The sequence below is a fragment of the Tamandua tetradactyla genome, chromosome 16 (assembly GCF_023851605.1).
Source record: "Tamandua tetradactyla isolate mTamTet1 chromosome 16, mTamTet1.pri, whole genome shotgun sequence".
NCBI classification, from domain to species: Eukaryota; Metazoa; Chordata; class Mammalia; order Pilosa; family Myrmecophagidae; genus Tamandua; species Tamandua tetradactyla.
Genome location: NC_135342.1, coordinates 15,662,057 through 15,680,401, shown reverse-complemented (window position 1 = coordinate 15,680,401; position 18,345 = coordinate 15,662,057). Strand labels below are relative to the sequence as shown.

The following is an 18,345-nucleotide window of genomic DNA, read 5'->3' as shown; positions in this document are numbered from 1 at the left end:
AGAGGACTCTGTGTATATCCCATTGGCCAGAGCCTGGTCAATGTGGTCTCTGGCTGGTGGCCCTGGGCAGCAACTGATCCCCTCATATTCTTAGAGGGTGGGGGAGAGGGAGCAGCCTCTACCACAGTTGGGGTTCCCTGACTGAGATCAAGGCTGGTCCTGGGGTCCCTGGAAGGATAGAAATTGGAGGTCTGGCCCCTGGTGTCAGGACTGGGGGGGCTGGAGGGCTTGGAGGATGGTCCTGGGAGAAAGGTGCCTCACTGCCACACAGCTTCTTGAGAAACTTAGAAAGAAGGTTCCTTCTTTATTTCCACCTGTCAAAAAATTGTCATAATAAATACAAGTCCCCGTGAGGTTCAAATCTATTCCTTTCCCGAATTTGGATTGTGAAAATTCAGATAGCAAAATATTTGCCAGGTTCCTGAGGTTTGGGTGGCAAGTAGCAAGGTGCTCACCTAGAGATGTATCTGAATGTATTCTGTTGTTGAGCTTAGCAAGGCTAGAGTTGGGAGTTTGGAGAGGGTAGGGTTTGAAAAAGGCACGGAAGGAGAAGAGACCAATGCTGGGATTGTACAGTACACAACCTACACAACTGTACATGGCTTCCCTGTCTCTGAGCTCCGAGTTGGGGTTTCTGGGCTCACAACAGTCAGGAACCAGGCCTGGGGCCCTGGCCTGCCTCAGGGGCTCACCCTGACCTGTCCCTCTCTGCCCACAGCTCGGGTACCCCGCGGGTGCCCCCCGCCTCTCCCTCCAGTCACAGCCTGGCTCCCCCATCGGGGGAGCGGAGCCGCTTGGCCCGCGGTTCCACCATCCGCAGCACCTTCCACGGCGGCCAGGTCCGAGACCGGCGGGCAGGGGGCGGGGGAGGCGGGGGTGTGCAGAACGGGCCCCCCGCCTCGCCCACCCTGGCCCATGAGGCCACACCCCTGCCCGCCGGGCGGCCCCGCCCCACCACCAACCTCTTCACCAAGCTGACCTCCAAACTGACCCGAAGGTGAGCCCCCGGGGACAGAGGGGCGGGACGGGTGGGAGACCGATGGGGCGCTAACCTGTCTTCCACTCTGCTCTGCCTCCTGTGCCCCCACGTCTCCTCTTCCTCTCCCCCCTGTCCCCCTCACCACCTTCCTCACGCTGCAGGGTTACCCTCGATCCCTCTAAGCGGCAGAACTCTAACCGCTGCGTCTCGGGCGCCGCTCTGCCCCAGGGATCCAAGATCAGTAAGTCCCGTCCCCCCTCTGCTCCCGGGGGGGTGGGTCTGTGCGTTTGAGGGTGTGTGTGTCAGGGTCTGGACATGGGGCTGGCTGTCTGTTTACTCACTCAACAAACAGTAGGAGGCACGATGGCAGAGTGGCCCGAAGCCCAGCCCGTGGAGCCAGTCACTCGGGGTTCACGCCCCAGCTCTGCTCCATACCCTTGAATGACCTCTCTGGGCCTCGCTTTTCTCCTCTGTGAAATGGGATTATAATAACAATACTTTCCTGGTCGGGACATTATAAGGACTAAATGAGATGCTGTAGGGACGGACCTTAGAATGTGGCCCTCGAGAATGCTTTGTAAATGCTGGCTGTTAGCCATCGAGCACCTGCTGTGTGCCTGCCCTGTCTAGAGCTTGGAGGAGAGCACTTAGCAAAATGTATAAAATCCCTGCTCTGGGGGCACCAGCCAAACAATAAACAAGTAAAAAAAGCAGTGTGTAGACTATCAGGTACTAAAGCCTAAGGAGAAAAATGCACTCAGGAATGGGTTTGGAGGTGGGCTAGAGGGGGTTGCAGTTTTAAATGGGGCAGACCTGTCTAAAGTGTCATTTGAGCAAAGCCCTGAAGGAGGTGAATGGGGAAGCGCGCGTGTGTGTGTGTGTGTGTGTGTGTGTGTGTACACACGTATGTTTCTCTCTCTTTATTGGTCTCCTATATGTAAGTGTGTCTCTGCCCACCCTCCTCTCTCTTCCAACTCCCAGATTCTTCAGTCTTTTTTCTACGACCTGCACTAACTATTTCCAGTGGGTCCCCTTCTAGGGGTGGAGAGGGAAATGGAAGCCTGACTCCAGGCCCTCCCCAGCCCAGCTCCACCCAGCCAGGAGGGACCATGGGCTGAGGCAGGGGCTCTCTAGAGCCCTGGAGCCAGTGGGTTGGGGGCGGGGGGTTCCCGTGCCCTGGTTAGACACGGTGCCCCTCTTCTCCTCTCCTAGGGTCACAGACGAACCTGAGAGAATCGGGGGACCTGAGGTCACAAGGTGAGTGCTGTCCCTACCCCTTCCGGTCACCCCAGCTCTCCCTTTTGCTGTTTTACACCTCCCCCCGGACCCTGAGCTTCAACCTCCAAGGCCAACTTCTTGAGATGCACCTGCAACTCCTCCTTCCTCTGCCAGGCCCCCTCACTCCCTGCATTGACTTCTTTCATTGCCACTCCATCCTTAACCCTCTTTCCTTGATCACCTAACTTTAACACTTTCCTACCTCTCTCCGTCGACACCCCACCTCCTTTCCCCAGGCATCCAATAATAATAAAACAGCTGCCAGCAGCCCTGGGCCAGGGAGCGGCAAACGTCTGTGCAGGGCCAGATGGTAAATATTTAGGCTTTGGCCAGTCTCTGTCACAACTGTTCAACTCTGCCATTGCACTAGCCCCCACAGTACGAAAAATGAATGGGCGTGGCTGTGTATCAACCAAACTTTATTTACAAAAGCAGGAAGCCCTTTAATTTTCCAAGTCCCATTCTACTTCGAGGCTCTCCCAGCTTGGAGGCAGCCGTGGAAACAAAGGGCCATCCCTGAGCACTAGCAGTCCCAGGACTGACTTTCATTGGTGGAGACTGGTCCTGTGCCCATCCCTAAACCAATCCCTGCAACCAGATGGATGGAGTACTCTGATTGGTCAGAACTGGACCATAGGCTTATACTTGAACCAATCACAATAACCACTCTCATTAGCCGTAACTGCTGTTTGTGCCCCCTGGCAGTGGGAGGCAGAGTCAGCCTCCTCTAAAGCAGAGAGGCTGGGACTGCGGGGCTCTCCAGAGAAGCACAATTTAGGTGGGTCATTTCCTTTATAGTGCAATTGCACAATGCAGAACATTTATCTATCTCTGACTCCCCGCCTATGAAATGCTATTAGCATTCATATCTCAAGACACTGTGGCAATCAAAGATAACCCCAGAAATTTCCAAATCCCCCCTCCAGAGACAGTCCTGCTTCTAGGTGTAGACCCCTGACTGAAGTAAGGAGGACCCGTCCTTCCAGGGCTGAGGGATTATGAGTCAGGAAAACAGGTCAGCTGCTGTGACAAAGAGGCCCCAAAATCTAGTGGCTCAAGCAAAATAGCACTAAATTTCTCATACACATAAGCTGGCCAGACTGGTTGTGAGCCATAAAGTCGCTCAGGGACCCAGGGGCCTTCCACCTTGTTCTCTGTCCCTTAGAGCCCTGTTAGCATCACTATTGGGGCTGGTTTATGCTGCAACCAAGCTCCAGCTCCCAGGAGGTGGGGAAAGCACATGGCGGAGGGGACGTACAGATTGCACTACTCACTTCCATTCACATCCCAGAATTTAGACAAGGCCATGCCTGGCCTCAGGAGAGGCTGCGAAGTGTTAGTCTGTGACTGGGCAGCTATGAGTTTAGCTGAAACTCCATCCCTGGGGCAAACAAACGAGAGAATGGGTTTTGAGGGGGACAGCTGGCAGTCCTTCCCAAGGTGTGAGGGAAGGATTGACTCACCTTCCTCTCCTCTCAACCCTTGACCTCTAATATCTTCCCACCTCAGTTGCCATCTACCTTGGGATCAAACGGAAACCGCCCCCCGGCTGCTCCGATTCCCCTGGAGTGTGAAGCTGACCAGTTCGCGCCCTCCCGAGGCCCTGATGGCTGCTCTGCGTCAGGCCACGGCAGCCGCCCGCTGCCGCTGCCGCCAGCCACAGCCATTCCTGCTGGCCTGCCTGCACGGGGGTGCGGGCGGGCCCGAGCCCCTATCCCACTTCGAAGTGGAGGTCTGCCAGCTGCCCCGGCCGGGCCTGCGGGGAGTTCTCTTCCGTCGCGTGGCAGGCACAGCCCTGGCCTTCCGCACCCTCGTCACCCGCATCTCCAACGACCTTGAGCTCTGAGACTCTGTGGCCAGGGTCCCCTTCCCTTCCTCTCTCTTGCCCCCTTCACTTCTGCAGGACGGGCAGGAGCAGGGAAGGGGTTCTCCCTCTGTCATCACCTCAGCTTCCCGGAAGTAGATTTTGGAGGCAGAGAATGTTCTCTCTGCTCTTCTCCAGGGCTGAGGGGATGATGGGGCCGGGAGAGCTGGCGCCTTCCTGGAGCCTCCAGCCTGTCTTGTCCCCCACCTCATCCCGCCATGGCGCAACTGAGGAGACTTTGGGGGCAGGCAGGGGCTGGAGGGGAGACCAGGGAAACCCTTCCATTCCTCACAACAGCTCAAGCATTACACCTTGGGCTGGGGTGGGGAGAGTTGCTGAGCCTCAAGACTGGGGAGTTTGGGGGGCTGTGAGTGGGGCTCAGAGAGGCAGTTTCTTTCCCATCCTCCCTCCCTCTCCCTCACACTCGAACCCCCCCTTCCTGCCCCAGGCTGGCGCGGGGCACTTTGTACAAATCCTTGTAAATACCCCCACCCTCCCTCTGCAGAGGTCTCTAGAGGTTTTTAAGTTATTACACCCCCACCCTCCCCCCGTCCAGCCCCCACCCCTGCAGCCTGTTGCCCAATAAACTTAGAAGAGTCTCCCCCCTCCCCCCCATGCTGAACCTGGGGTTTTCCTTCCCTGCCCTTCACCTGCAAGGGAGATGAGGAGGAGGTGTGTGACTTTGGGCCAATGATTTCTCCTTTCTGAGCCTCGGTTTTCTCATCTGCAGAACGGGAGCAGTGGGGGTGTGAGAGTCAAGGAGGACCATGGAAGAGGGCAGCGTAGAGCTCTGCCTCATCCACGGGGCCCCAGCTCCAGAATTGGGCCACTCCTCACCCATTCACACACCCACCCGTCTGCCCATGTTACACTGGACTCAGCCACTTCTTACTCCAGTAGTACATTTATTCAATAAATAGTCATTGACCGGTGCCTACTCCGTGCCAGGCCCAGTGCTGCAGACACAAGGAGCCCCTGTCTGGAGGGGCACGGATTCTGACACAAGCTCTGGAAAAACAAATTCCCTGGGGAACCTGGAAGAGGGAGTGGGAGGCTTGGGGAAGATTTCACAGTTGGACTTTGAAGGATAAGTAGGAGTTGGCCAGGTATTGGGTATGACCTGAACAAAACCCTGGAGAAGCAGGTGCATGGTATATCTTCAGAGAACTGGGGGTAAATTCAGTGTGGCTATTATGTTGCCAGTGGGTAAAGGATTGGCAAGAGAAATGCCATATTAAGCTCTGCTTAACCAAAAACAAATTTGTTGGCTTATATTACAAGTCCAGCGGTGCCTGGCTTCAGGTATGGTTGAATCCAGGGATCCTCATCTTTGCTTTTTCCAGTGGTAGTTTTATTCCAATAGTTTCATCTGGGAGATGCTCCTTTCCTGGTGGCAAAGATGACCCCAGCAGTTCGAAGCTTGCATTCCTTTAGTTTGGCAGCTGAAAGATAATTTTTCATTGCTAGTTTCAGGCAGAAGTCCCAGGGCAGACTCTCATTGGCTGAGGTCAGTCATGTGGTCATCCCTGAACCAGCCACTGGGACTCACATGGCTGACCTGCACCACTTGCTCTGCCCTGGAACTAGGCTGGACTTGAAGGAGGTCCCCAAAAGGAAAGTCAAGGTGTGAGCAGCAGAAAGAAATGGGAGCTTAACAGACTGAAAGGGTAGAAGGCTTGGTCCTGGTGAGCAGGCTGGGCTTTTTCCTGAAGGCTCTGAGCCATGGAGTTCTTCATGCAGGGAAGAGTCCCAGCCATGCCTCAGTTGCCCATCTGGAGCACAGTAGGCTCAACCTTTGTGTTCTTAGTGGGAAAATCAAATGAGCATTCCTGTTTTCAGAGCAAGCGCTGCCAGGATGGGGAACTGCTTTAGGGATGAGATGCTTATAGTTGGAGCACCAACTGTTTCTCAAAATCGCATTCCTCAAGGGCCTTCTCCGTGCCCAGTCCTATACTCAGGCATGGCAGTGAGTGAGACAGCCGCAACCCTGCCCTCATGGGGCTTACCATCCAGTATGGGTAGACAAGCCCACCTCCAGGCATTGATGGTCCAGGTGGGGAGTGCCGGGATGGGGGAGCCCAGAAGGAGCCTCTGTCCCAGCCAGGGTGGGCTTCCTAGAGGAGGAAGACTGAGGGGGAGGGGCATGTGTTCTAGGCAGATGGAGCTGTGTGTACAATAGCTGGGAAGCAAGAACAAGCATAAGTCCTTTGGTGAATGGTATAGGATTCAGAGTGAGTATGGAGCCACTGACAAGTAGCTAGAGATGTTGCAGGGTCTTGAAGGACATGAGGAGAGGGGTGGAATTTTTAAGAACACTGAGGCACCTTGGGGTTGTGAGCAGCGGGAGGTTTGTGGTCTTTGGGCAGGTGTGAGACAGGTCGGGAAACGCGGGAATTTGGGGCTGTATTCAAGAGGCTTATAAGGCAAGACAAGCTGACATGGTTAATGATGGGTGCAGAGATTGTGGGAGAAGGACAGGCAAGACTGGCTCAGACTGTGCCCGCTGGAGTGGAGGGGTTGGTTTGTTTGGCTTCTAAGGTTGAAGCTGGGACAGGTAATAGCACCTGCACTAGGAAATAATACTGTAAAGGAGGGGCCAGCATCTGCCAGTTCCTACGTATCCTGACCTTTGGGGTCCCTTGTAACCTATTTCAGGGGTCCTGGGAAACCCTGGGACAGCTTGGCTTTTATGACCTACTCCCCACATCCCCCAGTTGTTCGACCACACCCCTTTCTGGCTCCTTTCTGGGACAAAGTTCTCCAAAATGCTGATCCCTAAAGACTTTGTGTAGGTGGTCTGAGCCCAAGCCCCCGTTTGGAGGAAGAAACCGCTTGGGCAAAGGCTTTTCGGTGGGAATTGTGGGGCATAAGGAACAGAAGAGTATAAAGCCAGAGAAATAATGTGGAAAGAACTGGAAAGGCAAGCCTTCAGTATGCATTTCAGTGTGTCCTTGAACTGTAAATATTAGTGCGCTCTAGGAGCTCTCGGGAGCCGGGGCAGATTCTTGAACAAAGGGAAGTTTGGAAGACTGGTGGCAGCTGTGAAGGAATGAAGTCTGACTGGAGAGGGGCCGGAACAGTAGCTCAGGCTGAGCTCGTGAGCTAGGACAAGGGAGGGAAAGTGTGAAGGAGGAAAATGGGAGATGCAAGAGAGGTCTCAAATTGGAGACCCACAGGCCAAATTCAAACCTCCCCCACCTTTTGTTTTGCTGATCTATTTTAATTTTAAATGTAAATGTTTTGGTGCTTTCACTTCACCACAGACCAGCCTGAGGCTTCTCAGTTCTCAGGGTCTCTGTGTTTGAGATGTGTGCAGGACAGAATGGGAACAGAGAATGGGAAGGGCGCAAGTTTGGCTATTTGACAGTGGACAAAATCACGCCTCTCTGGGCCCCAAATTCCCCCATAAAGCCTTGTAAATTTGAACTAGACTCTATGCCCTAACTGCCTCATTTTAGAGATGGGCTAAAGCCTAAAGAGGGCAAACCACTTTGAGTGCACACGGCAGCCAGGTGCAAATCGGCCCCCCACCCCCGCCCGCTCCAATTATAACCACCGCATACAAAGCTAAGGCCACCATTGCTTTTATTTGTTGCTTTGGATGGAGAAAAAGCCCAAGCTCCAGATGTGCTGGGGAGGTCCCATTAACCAGAACTCCAGGTGGTGGGCGTAGCTCTGGGAAAGCCGAGGAGGACGTGAAGGCGGTTTTTCATTGGCCAGAGCCCGGAGGATGGCGCCCATTGGTTGGAACTCGAGCCCCTGGTTGACAGAACCATTGCAGGCGGAACTCCAGGTAGACCCAGCGCAGCAAGGATGGAGGGGCGGGCGTCCGGTGGGCTGGGTCCTCCCGTTGGCTGGGGCTCCAGCAGTCGGCGGCGGGTGGGGGCGCCTACTTCTGGGCAGGGATCATGTCGTCGATGGACTGGCCCTTCTCCAGCTTCTTCTCCATCTCCACCATGAGCTTCACGCCGTCCACCACCAGCTGCACCTGTTCTACCTCGGACGAGCCCAGCCGGTCAGCGTTGGACACGTCGAACACTGAGCCCACTGCGGCGGTGTCGACGCCACCTGCGGGAGCAGAGGGCAGGGGCGTGAGAACGGAACAGAGGCCCCTCGTGGCAACCACAACAGTCTCATAGATTCAGCATCTACTGCGTACGCAGCGCTTCTCGATGTGTCTATTCATGGGCCCCCGTGTCCCCACCCCTTATTCAGCCAACAAGAAAATATAGCATTGTGGGTAAGAACCGGGCAGCCTAGGGACGAATTCTTAGCATCCGCAACTTTACTGAGGCCCCGAGGGGGCCCCGGGACACGCACAATGCATATTCTATAACCATAATGATAGCATAGCGATTTCTATGCGGTAGGCGTGTAGGCGCCCATCTTATAGAGAAAGAGACTGAGGCTCACAGTGGGGCAGCTCCAGCCCGACCCTAGATTTGAACTGGGTCTGCGTCTCAGAACTCTCCGGATTGCCCCGTCCCGCTCTTCCCCCGCAAAGAGCCAGCCCCAGATGCCGTCGTGCGGGGCCGCAGACCTGTGCCCCGCTTCTGCAGACGCAGACGGGTGAGGATTTCCTCGAACTTGGGGTGCTTGCTGAGGTGCGCCAGCTTTACATGCACGCCTCCACGCAGCCCGGTGCCCAGGTTGGATGGGCAGGTGAGCACGTAGCCCAGATGCTCATTCCACATGAAGGGGTGGCCAGCTTTCTTGAAGATCTCCTCGATCTGAGGGGAAGGGAACCAGAAGTTAGCGCCGGATCCCATTCCAAAATACAGCCGCAACCCGGGCATGGCGGGGAAGGACAGGGCTTGAGGGCGTGGGGGCGGGGTTCCGTGGGGGCGGGGCTGGAGAAAGGAGAGAGGTGAGATGCTGAGGGGAGGAGCTCTGCTACACAGCTGGAGGCAGGATGCTGAGGGGACTGGGCTTGAGAGAGCGTGGGAGGGGGTTCTAAGGGACGGGGCCTTGGAATGCGAGTGGAGGTGGGTTCCGAGGGGCGGGGCGTGAGGACACGGGGCAGGGCCGGGTTCCGAGGGGGCGGGGCGTGAGGCCGCGGGACAAGGCCTGGCCCCTGGGGGGCGGGGCGTGAGGCCTCGGGGCAGAGCCGGGTTCCGAGGGGGCGGGGCGTGAGAATGCGGGGCAGAGCCGGGTTCCGAGGGGGCGGGGCGTGAGAATGCGGGGCAGAGCCGGGTTCCGAGGGGGCGGGGCGTGAGGACGCGGGGCAAGGCCGGGTTCCGAGGGGGCGGGGCGTGAGGACGCGGGTGGAGGCGGGTTCTGAGAAGCTGAGGATCAGTTAGTTTCCTGGCGGTGTGTGTTCCCGTGGGGCACGGAGAGTCCTTTCCTAGAGGTCAGAAATCCCCATTCCTCGATGGAGGGAGAGGTGGTTTGTCGAGCTAAAGGTCAGGTCAAAAAATAGAGGCTCAAGAAGACACGGGGGCAGAGACGGAATTGGGGGCTGGGAGGCCGGGAGGCCAGAAGTGGGTCGAGGCGGGGCTCAGGGAGGGGCAGAAGTCAGCAACCTGGGGCGGCGCCCACCTTCTGCAGCCCCACGCAGAAGCGGCGGAAGACCTCCTTCATGTTGCCCCCCTTCTCCATGGAGATGACCCGGAGGTGGTCCTCCTCGTTCACCCACACCAGGAAGCTCTTGTTGTCGTTGTGCCTAGGATGGGGCCCAGCAAAAGGCGAGCGAGTCAGCGGAAACCCCATTCCCCATGCCCAACACGAGGGCCCAGGGTGGTCCAATTCTTCCTCAAGCTAGAAGCTTCTACCTGTAGACTCTGATGTTATATAGAGTCTGTAAAGCCTCGAAGCTGGACATCAGGGACTTTTAAAGTCTTCTGTCTTCGAACATTGGGTCTTAAGCCTTTAAATTATAGACTCTTGGAATCACATAATCTTTGAAAAACCTAACTGATACATTTTAGGAATGCAGAGCAGGACTGGACAAATTTCCCATCAAAATGTGACATCTCAGAATCCTGACATCTCTGAAACAGAGGCTTAGTACCATAAAACATTAAGATCTGGAAATGTTAGAAATTGTGGGATCACAGAATCAGAAGTTAGTGAAATCTTAGAACCTATGGATATTTAAAATCTTGAAATCTTAACATCATCCAATCTGTATGTTTTAGAACTCTAGACCCCCCTAATCCTCTGAAAGGTTCTCTAAACCTTTTTAAACATTTGACTCACAAAATCAGAGTCAAAGACTCATAGAAAGTCTACCTAGCAACTAGCAGTTAGAAATAGTGGTAATACTGATAACCAACAGGCACCGAGTGCTTACTATATGCCAGGCATTGCTTTCAATACTTTGCATTTTATTAAGTCATTTAATTCCACAAGAACCCCAAGCTTTAGGAATGACCACCACCCCCATTTTATAGACAGGGAAACTGGGACAGAGAGAAGTTAAATATATTTGCACATGGTCACACAGCTGGTAAGTGGTAGAGCTGAGATTTGAACTCAGGGAGTCTGATTTAAGTCTAAAGTTTAACTGTGCCTTCTCTAGTCCAAGTTTCCCAAAATGTGACACACAGGGAGTGGCGGGGTGGTGTCCGGATGAGTGTGGTGCTTAGAAGCATCATTATTTGTATGGTCCTGACTTTGGTTGGGGAGTGGGGAGGGTTGTGGGGATGGTGGGGGCGGAAGCCTGGGAGAGGCGGGGAGGCCATGGTTGTGTATGGGGCAGCGGGGTGGGGGGTGGGGGTCCTCACCAGATGCCACGGGCATCAGGCCAGTCCCGGGCCATGCCTGAGGCCAGCAGCAGCGGAGACACGGGCTTGTCGAACAAGAAGTGGTCATCGATGAGCTGCTGCTGCTCCTTCTCGGTCATGCTCTTCAGTGGGTAGTACTTGCCCTTGAACTCGCCCGTCAGGCTGTTGAGGGCTGAGGGGCCACAGAGGGGGTGGTCACCAGCCTGCCCACCCTCACCCCCACCCACCAACCAGGGCACGGAAGCCAGGGGCCCTCCTGCACAGCTGCCCCAAACAGGCCTGAGCTTCAGCCCACTCATTGTCCTAAGGATGCCTAAACACCATGTCCAAACCCAAAGTCACAACCTCCCACCAAAATGGGTTCCTCTCCCATCCACCTGGGCCCCAGAAGATGAGCTGCTTAAGCCAGAAAAAAGAAGCTTCTCCCCTTCCCCTGAGGGCACATCCAATCCTCCAGCAACCAAAGGGCTCTCAAGAGAGATGGTCAAAATCTTAAGAATTTGCAGAGCCATTAGTAAAAATTACTGCTATCTATAATACTTATATATATTTATATGTATAATTAATGTAGCCTATGTATATGTATAATGTTTTATATATTATTTATACTTACATATTTTATATATTTATATACATTTTATATTGTTCATATATTATATGCTGTTATATATTAGTAAAATTAAATTATGTAAACATACAATTAAATTGAAAACAAAGGTAATAAATACTCAAAACTGACACTTCCGAGTTATTTTACTCCTCTACTATAATCTCTGTTCTTGAGTTATTTTCATTGATTTTATGATGCTACATTGACAGCTTAAAATTGGCCTTAGTATGAAAATTTACACCACAGAAATAGACAAACTCTACAAATCTGGGCTATTTCCACATCTCCCCTCCCCTCCACCTTCCCCCCACCCCAGAGAGAGAGAGACAGAGAGAGCCTGTTGTTAAGCATTTGCCAGCACACCATTGCTTGCAGGACCTGATAGGTCTACCTTCAAAAGATCCCCCTGTTTTTCCCCATCCCAGTGCCTGTCCCCTGTCCCTTGCCTGGACCACTGCAGTTGCCTCCAGACTGGCCTCCCTGCTCCATTCTTTACTCACTTCCCCATGGTCTGTTTCCACCTTGCAGCCAGAGGGATCCAGGTAAGTCTAAACCTGTGCCTCCTCTGCTCTCCACCTTTCGTGGCTTCTGCCTCACTCAGAGCTAAAGCCTAAAGGAGGCCCTGCACAGATTGGCCACCACTACCCCTTCCCCTCATCCCCCCCACCCCACCTCACACCCCCTCTACCCCTAAAACACATGCCCACCTCAGGGCCTTTGCACTGCTCTTCCGCCTGCCTGGAGTTCTTCCCAAGGCAGGCTCCTTCTTGTCAGTCAGGTCTCAGCGCCTCCCTTCTAAAGTAGCTGCCCCCCTTCATTCTTTACCACTTCCCCCCGGTTCTTGGCTTCCTGGCACATTGAAATTTTGTGCACTTATTGGTCTCTGTGTTCCATCATATCCCTTATCCTGTGGGCTCCAGGAAAAGTCACCTTGTCCAAATGAATGAAGTACATTCAGCCGGGCCCCGGGGCAGGGAGTGCTGCATGCTGCTCACAGCCTGGGCCTTGACATTCTCCCCTCTCCGGCAGAGGCCATCACTCTCCAAGCACCCCTGGGTTTGCCAAGCTCCTCTCACGGTTTTGAAACCTAGACAGGGCCAGGTCACTGCCCTGGGTGGCCAGGGCAGGGACTCTCACCTTCCACGGAGAGTTTCTCTATGGCCCGGCGCTCGCCGCGGGAGCAGTGGGGGGGCAGCGTGTAGCCCTTGATGCTGCGGCCGGTGCGGACACGGCTGCTGAGCACGTAGTTGGGGTCCAGGTCGTCTCCACCCTAGAGGGCAGCCCGGAGTTGGGGGAGGTGTCAGGGTTGGGCAGACCCTCCGGGGCGTACCCCCTCAGCCTGCCCCGCCGCCCGCTGAGCCCCAGGTGCCCCCACCTGTGCGACCCCAGGAGCCCCAGGTCCTCCTCGGTCCTCTCGGGCTCTGGCTTTCTGCTGCTTCCCTTGCCCCCTCCCGCCCTCCCCCCCACCTGGCCAAGCCTCTGCCCGCTGCACCCCACCTGCCCCCCCACCCCAGCTCAGTCTCTTCCCGCCCCTGTCTCCCCTCTCCCCCTCCCCCCTCCCATCTCTGCCTCCCCCCGTATCGCCACCCTGGCCCCTCTCCATCTCTCCTGCCCTTCCTACCCTGCTCCACCCAGACTCCGCCCCCCACCACGCCAGGGGCCCTGACCTTGAGGTTTTCATGGTTGAGGTCGGTCTTATGCTTGTCGGTGGGTTTGTAGCCCCCGTGCCTGTCCTGGATGATGGGGTCGAAGACGTCCTTGAAAACCTCATAGGACTCCTCGTCCCCGGCCACGCAGCCCACGGTCATGATGTATGGGTGACCTGGGGGGGTTGGGATGAGGTCAGAGGCGCTGCTCCCCAGCGAGCAGGGCCCCTGGGTCCAGTGAGGACTGGGTGTGCGGGAAAGGGAGGGGGAGGGGGAGGGGAGGGGGCAGGGGCAGGGGAGGGGGTGGGGGCTCACCCCAGACCCCCAGGCCAGGATTGAGAAGGTGGAGAGGAGGCGGATGCGGACAGCAAGCTGCCGGGTGGGGGATAGGATCCAGGGGACAGGGTGGCTCTAGGGGAGTCTCTGGCAGCTGGTTACAAGGGGCTAAAACATTAGCACCTCAGAACCCCACAATCATGGAATCTCAGCCTAAACATCTTTAAAACCCACAGCAGGTCGGGGTAATAAGAGACTCGAAAGACCCTCTTGTTTCCCACACGGGGAAACTGAGGCCTGGAGAGAGAGGGAGTCTCCCCTCAACCACACAGTGAGGCAGAGGCCGAGACGGTCCTAGAACCTTGGGTCCTGCCACCAGCCCCCGTCTCCACTGCGGGGGCCCTTTGTCCACAACACTGACAGCTCCCACTCCCATTCCACGCTCTCGAGTTGATGTTTCCATGACAGCCTATCCCGTGGGTGCCCATTTTTCAGATGAGAAGACCAAGGCTCGGGAGGTTAAATGACTTCCTCAACGTCTCACGTTATGTTGGTGAACTTTTGGGGGTGCCCTTCGCACGTATTGACCCCTTTGCTGGCTCACCCCAGCCCCCCTCTAGCTCCCGGCCAGGGAGGCCCACCTGGGTTGTCTACCCCCGTCTGAATGATATCATCCAGGGTGAAGCCAGACGGCGTCTCCTTGTCCCGCAGCTTCTTGTAGAGGTCAAGGGTCAGCACTTTGGCCATGTGGTTGTTGTGCTTCGTGAGGTCAGGGTACTCCTCCTCGACCTTGTAGTTCAACTTGAACTTGTTGTGCGTGTTTCCGAAAGGCATGGTGGCGGCGTGTGGGGGCCTGGCGGTGGCAGAGGGGAGGGTTAGCCCGCACCCAGCAGAGACCAGCAAGAAATCGGAGCAAGGCTTTGGGGGCCAGTGGGCCTGGAGGCCGTTCCTCACTCCAGCCCTGGGTCACCTGGAGCAAGGGGGGCCCCTCACTGAGCCCCAGCATGTTTGGTTTTTTTGGGGGGTAGTGCATGGGGGGGCAATTGGACCCGGGTCTCCCGCATGACAGGCGCGAACATTCTACCACTGAACCATCTGTGCACACGAGCCCCAGCACATCATAACGGGGCACTTCTCCTGGAAGAACCGGCTTTGGTATTGAGGGGTCTTGGCTTAAGGCCTCAGCTCTGCCACTTCCTGGCTGGGTCACTCTAGATTATAAATTTGCTAGAGACTCCTTTTCTTCAGCTGGAAAATGGGAGTGGGGGGGGGGTGGGGGGTGGGGGAACCCCTGAGCTGGAGTTGGATGTGCCATGGTTATGAATGTAGGTGCTGGAAGCTGTTCTGCCACTTACAGCTGGCTGTGCGTCCTTGGGCAAGATGCTTAACCTCTCTGGGCATCAGTTGGTCATAATGGTGCCTACCTCATGGGGATTTTGTGAGCGCTGAATGAGTGACAGCATGTCAACACTTGCAGTAGTGCTTAGCACACAGTAAGCATTCTTTTGCCTAGCTGCTTTCATATCACTGTTGTTATTTTAAAGGTCTGTGAGGAGCTGATGAGATGGTGGGATGAAGGGCGTGGCAGGGAATGAATGTGGGAGCGCAAGAGAAGGTGTATTCTCTGCACAAAGGTTTCTAGATGCTCAATCCAAGCATAGGACCAGGGTGGGAGGACTGGCTGGTGGTTGGCCCCAGCTCTGCCTACCGATGCCCCTCCTATGGGCCTCAATCGGAAGGAAAGCTCAGCCTCCGGGGCCAACAAGACTGGGTTCAAGTCCCACTGATGCCCTTTTCCCGCAGTGTGGCCCCAGGCCAGTTGCTCTGCCTCTCTGAGCCTCTGTCCCAGGGAGGTGTGACGGGCTGAGCCCAGGTCTCGGCATGGAGTATGTGGCCAGAAATTAGGAGGTGGCCACTATGTTTGTTATTACTTTTATTAGCCCCAGAAAGGGGGCGGGATCCTCCAGCAGTACAGGCAGGGCTGGGGTCCCTACTCCCCACTTCAGGGACGGGAGCAGGCAGGATTGCGGGAAGGAACGCAGGAGTGGGGGCCGAGGCGCCGGGCCCCAGGGTGGGGAAGGGGACCCGTGAAGGCCCTCTGGAGCTGCTGCCAGGTGGGGTGGTGTTATTTTTAGACTCTGGCAGGCTCCTCCCCCCTCCCCAGCTGCTGCCCCCCACCCCATCCTACCCCCACATTCCAGGGGCTCGGCTTGCACCAAGTCAGCAGGCCAGAGACAGGTGGGCCAGGGTAGCCCAGAGGACACACACCCAGGCCTCGGGGCTCAAGGACATTCTGGGCTTCCGGCCCAGAGCCCTCCCCCCTGAGGGTATGACCACCCCTGTCCCCGCCAGGGCCACCCCAGGAAGGGTATTGAAGCAAGACGGGCAACCCCAGGAGACCCAGCAGAAATAGCCCCAAATCCACACACACAGGACATCACGCCATGATGGACACCCCAAACCACCCCATAAACAGCCATTAGGGTCACACCTGCCAGGGAAAATGCCCAGGGCACAGGTACCCCTGGAGGGGACACAGCAGGGTCCTACACGGGGGTCGCAACCGCAAAGCCCCTGCAACACCTGTTCTTGCACCCCTGACACGTGAGAGGTTCACAGATCCCTCCCACAGCCTGTGCGCTGGTGGCACCAGTGTGGGTAACAACCACTAAAGAACACAGTCCCAGCCCCACAGCCCCTCACAGGGAGGGGAGACACTTGGCAGCTGTCAAGACCCCTCTCTTCTCTGAGATTCCTCCCCAGGAACCTGCACCACAGAGACACAAGTGCCCCCAGGGGGTCAGGTGAGCTCCCAGGTGGAGAGGACCCTCAGATACACGAAGCCATCCTTCCCCCACACAGGCCCGCCCATCCACAGGAGGGTGCAGTGGGGTCTTCCAGCACCAGCTCAGACTCTGGCGCCCACCCATGGAACCCCTGCTCTGGCCCCCACCCCACCCCCACTTCGGGCAGTACCTGGCTGGGCTGGGCTGGAAGGGGCTGTCTGTATCCTCTGAAGCGACACTGACCCAAAGGAGGGGCCTGCAGTCCAGGCCTTATATAGCGGGACCTGGGCTGTGCTATTGGCTGGGAGTGGCTGCTCCCAGGGAGGGGACCAGAGGACAGCCGGGCCTCTTACCTCCCCGCCCGGGCACCATGCCCACCTCAAACCCAGGGGTGCCTTGCACCCAGCCCCAGGGCCTTGTATGGGCCACTGCAGGGGCCGGGCCTGGGCACCCCCCACCCCTCCACAGCTGATTCCCCGACCAAGTGCTGAGTCGGGCTGGCGGGGACAGCTGGCCCGTGGCCAAGAGCACGGGACAGCAGCCGGGCACGTCCCAGGCACATAGAAGCCACTCGTCCGCTGTCCCCGGGCCCTCGGCTGCTAGCCTCCTGCAGGCCCTGAGCCTGCTGGGCCGCCAGCCCCCTCATCTGGCCTGGCCAGCCCCCTCCTCTGCTCCCCCCAACCTTCCCTGGCCTCTTCTGTAGTCCCCGATCCCCTTGACCCTAGCAAAGTGGCAGGTACTGAGCGCTCACCACTTGCTAAGAGCACCAGTCAGGAAACCTCGCAGTGACCCGGGGAGGGCGGCACCCGCGTTTTCCAGAAAATAAAACAAAGAGGCCCAGAGGGACTGTGTGACTTGCCCGCTGCCATTCAGCTAGGGAGGGGACCAAAGGGGGGAGGTGTTTGGAACCCAGGACAGTCTGACCCCAGAAGCCTGAGCTCTGATGTTCCTTCCCTCCTTCTTCCTTGGAAGTGAGCAGAAGGGAAACTGAGGCAGGCTGGGTTACAGAGACTCAAACTCAGGACTGCACCGTGGAGGGCAGCTATGACCCTGGGAGATTTCCGCCACGAAAGCGGGGCGGAGGGGACAGGGAGGAACTTGGCCGAGAAAGGAGTTATTTTTAGAGCGCACTCCGCTGTCGGAGGCGGAGACCCGCGGCGCCCGGGATGGGGGGGCTCGGGGGCAGGTGTGGGGGGCAGGGTCACCACGTGTCCGGGCTAATTATAACCGGCTGGCTCGGGTGTCCCCGCGCCTCGCCTCCTTACAAGGGCAGCAACGGACCCGGACGGCCGCCCCCACCCCCACCTCTGTGTCGGGGCCGGGCGGCGACGCATTTAACAGCGCGGGCCCGGGATCCGTGCGGACCCCAGCCTCGCCAGGAAGCGCTCGGCCCCTCGACTGTGACCTGCGACCTCAAGGACTCGGCCGGTCGGCCTAGAGGAAGCGGCTTCCTTCGCCTGGGGGGCTCCAGGATTGCAAGATGAGCAGGACGCCTCCTCCAGGGAGCGCCTGGGATTGCCACGGAGAACAGGCCGTTGGTCCCTCCTCTCCCGGCCTCCTCCCTTCTTCCCAGGTCTCCACCTTTTCTGGCATTTCCCGGGGTCTTCCCCATTTCTTCCCAGGCAGGTGAGGACTGGTTTAGGTGAAAGGCCCCGCCCTGACCTCTCCACCTATCTGCTCCTTCCCAGCAAGGACAGGCTGGCGAAGGTTCTAGATCATGATCAGGGAAACCCAGGCCCAAAATCTTCATGCAGTTATCACTTCAACAATGAGTTGTTGAGCACTTCAAACACAGCTTAACCAGACAAAAGCCCTGCCCTATGGAAGTGACCTTTTCGTGACAGTGAACAAGTGAATATATAATGTAATGTCAGGGCCAATATGTGCTTTGAAGGAAAAGAGAAGAGGACAAGGGATGAGTCTGATGGTGCAGCATCGACCTTCCAGAAAGGAAGGTCAGGGCCAGCCTCTCCGAGGGCGAGGAAGGAAGCAGCCATGTGGGAATCTGGAGGGAGAGTGGCTGGAGGCTGGGCGGGGGTGGGGAGCAGGTGCAAAGGCCCTGAGGCGAGAGGGGGCCAGAGCCAAAGTCTGAGGGACACTGAGGAGACCAGGTGGTCTGAGGGGAAGGGGAGGAGTGGGGGAGAAAATGAGGTTGGAGGGGGGTTGGGAGCAGAGCATGGG

The 18,345-nt window shown here is 56.7% G+C and overlaps 2 protein-coding genes across 3 annotated transcripts in view; one reads left to right on the top strand and one right to left on the bottom strand.

Moving 5' to 3' along the window:
• MARK4 (microtubule affinity regulating kinase 4) overlaps positions 1-5,054 on the top strand; it is a 28,857-nt gene extending 23,803 nt beyond the window's left edge. Inside the window, exons 15-18 of one of the 2 annotated variants that reach the window (XM_077131450.1) lie at positions 719-997; positions 1,141-1,220; positions 2,192-2,236; positions 3,767-3,939. In XM_077131450.1, the coding sequence (XP_076987565.1) occupies positions 719-997; positions 1,141-1,220; positions 2,192-2,236; positions 3,767-3,831 (469 nt within the window). In that variant the 3' untranslated portion in view covers positions 3,832-3,939. Of the gene's footprint in view, positions 1-718; positions 998-1,140; positions 1,221-2,191; positions 2,237-3,766 lie in introns of both variants that reach the window. The other variant, XM_077131449.1, reaches the window with a different exon arrangement.
• A 2,635-nt stretch (positions 5,055-7,689) lies between these two features.
• Positions 7,690-16,486, bottom strand: CKM (creatine kinase, M-type). Its single transcript, XM_077131451.1, has 8 exons — positions 16,355-16,486; positions 14,020-14,231; positions 13,124-13,278; positions 12,594-12,726; positions 10,847-11,018; positions 9,660-9,783; positions 8,662-8,851; positions 7,690-8,189 (listed from the first exon to the last, which is right to left on the bottom strand). The coding sequence occupies exons 2-8, from the start codon at positions 14,210-14,212 to the stop codon at positions 8,011-8,013; spliced, it is 1,146 nt and encodes a 381-aa protein (XP_076987566.1). The 5' UTR covers positions 14,213-14,231; positions 16,355-16,486; the 3' UTR covers positions 7,690-8,010.
• Positions 16,487-18,345: the final 1,859 nt, after the last annotated feature.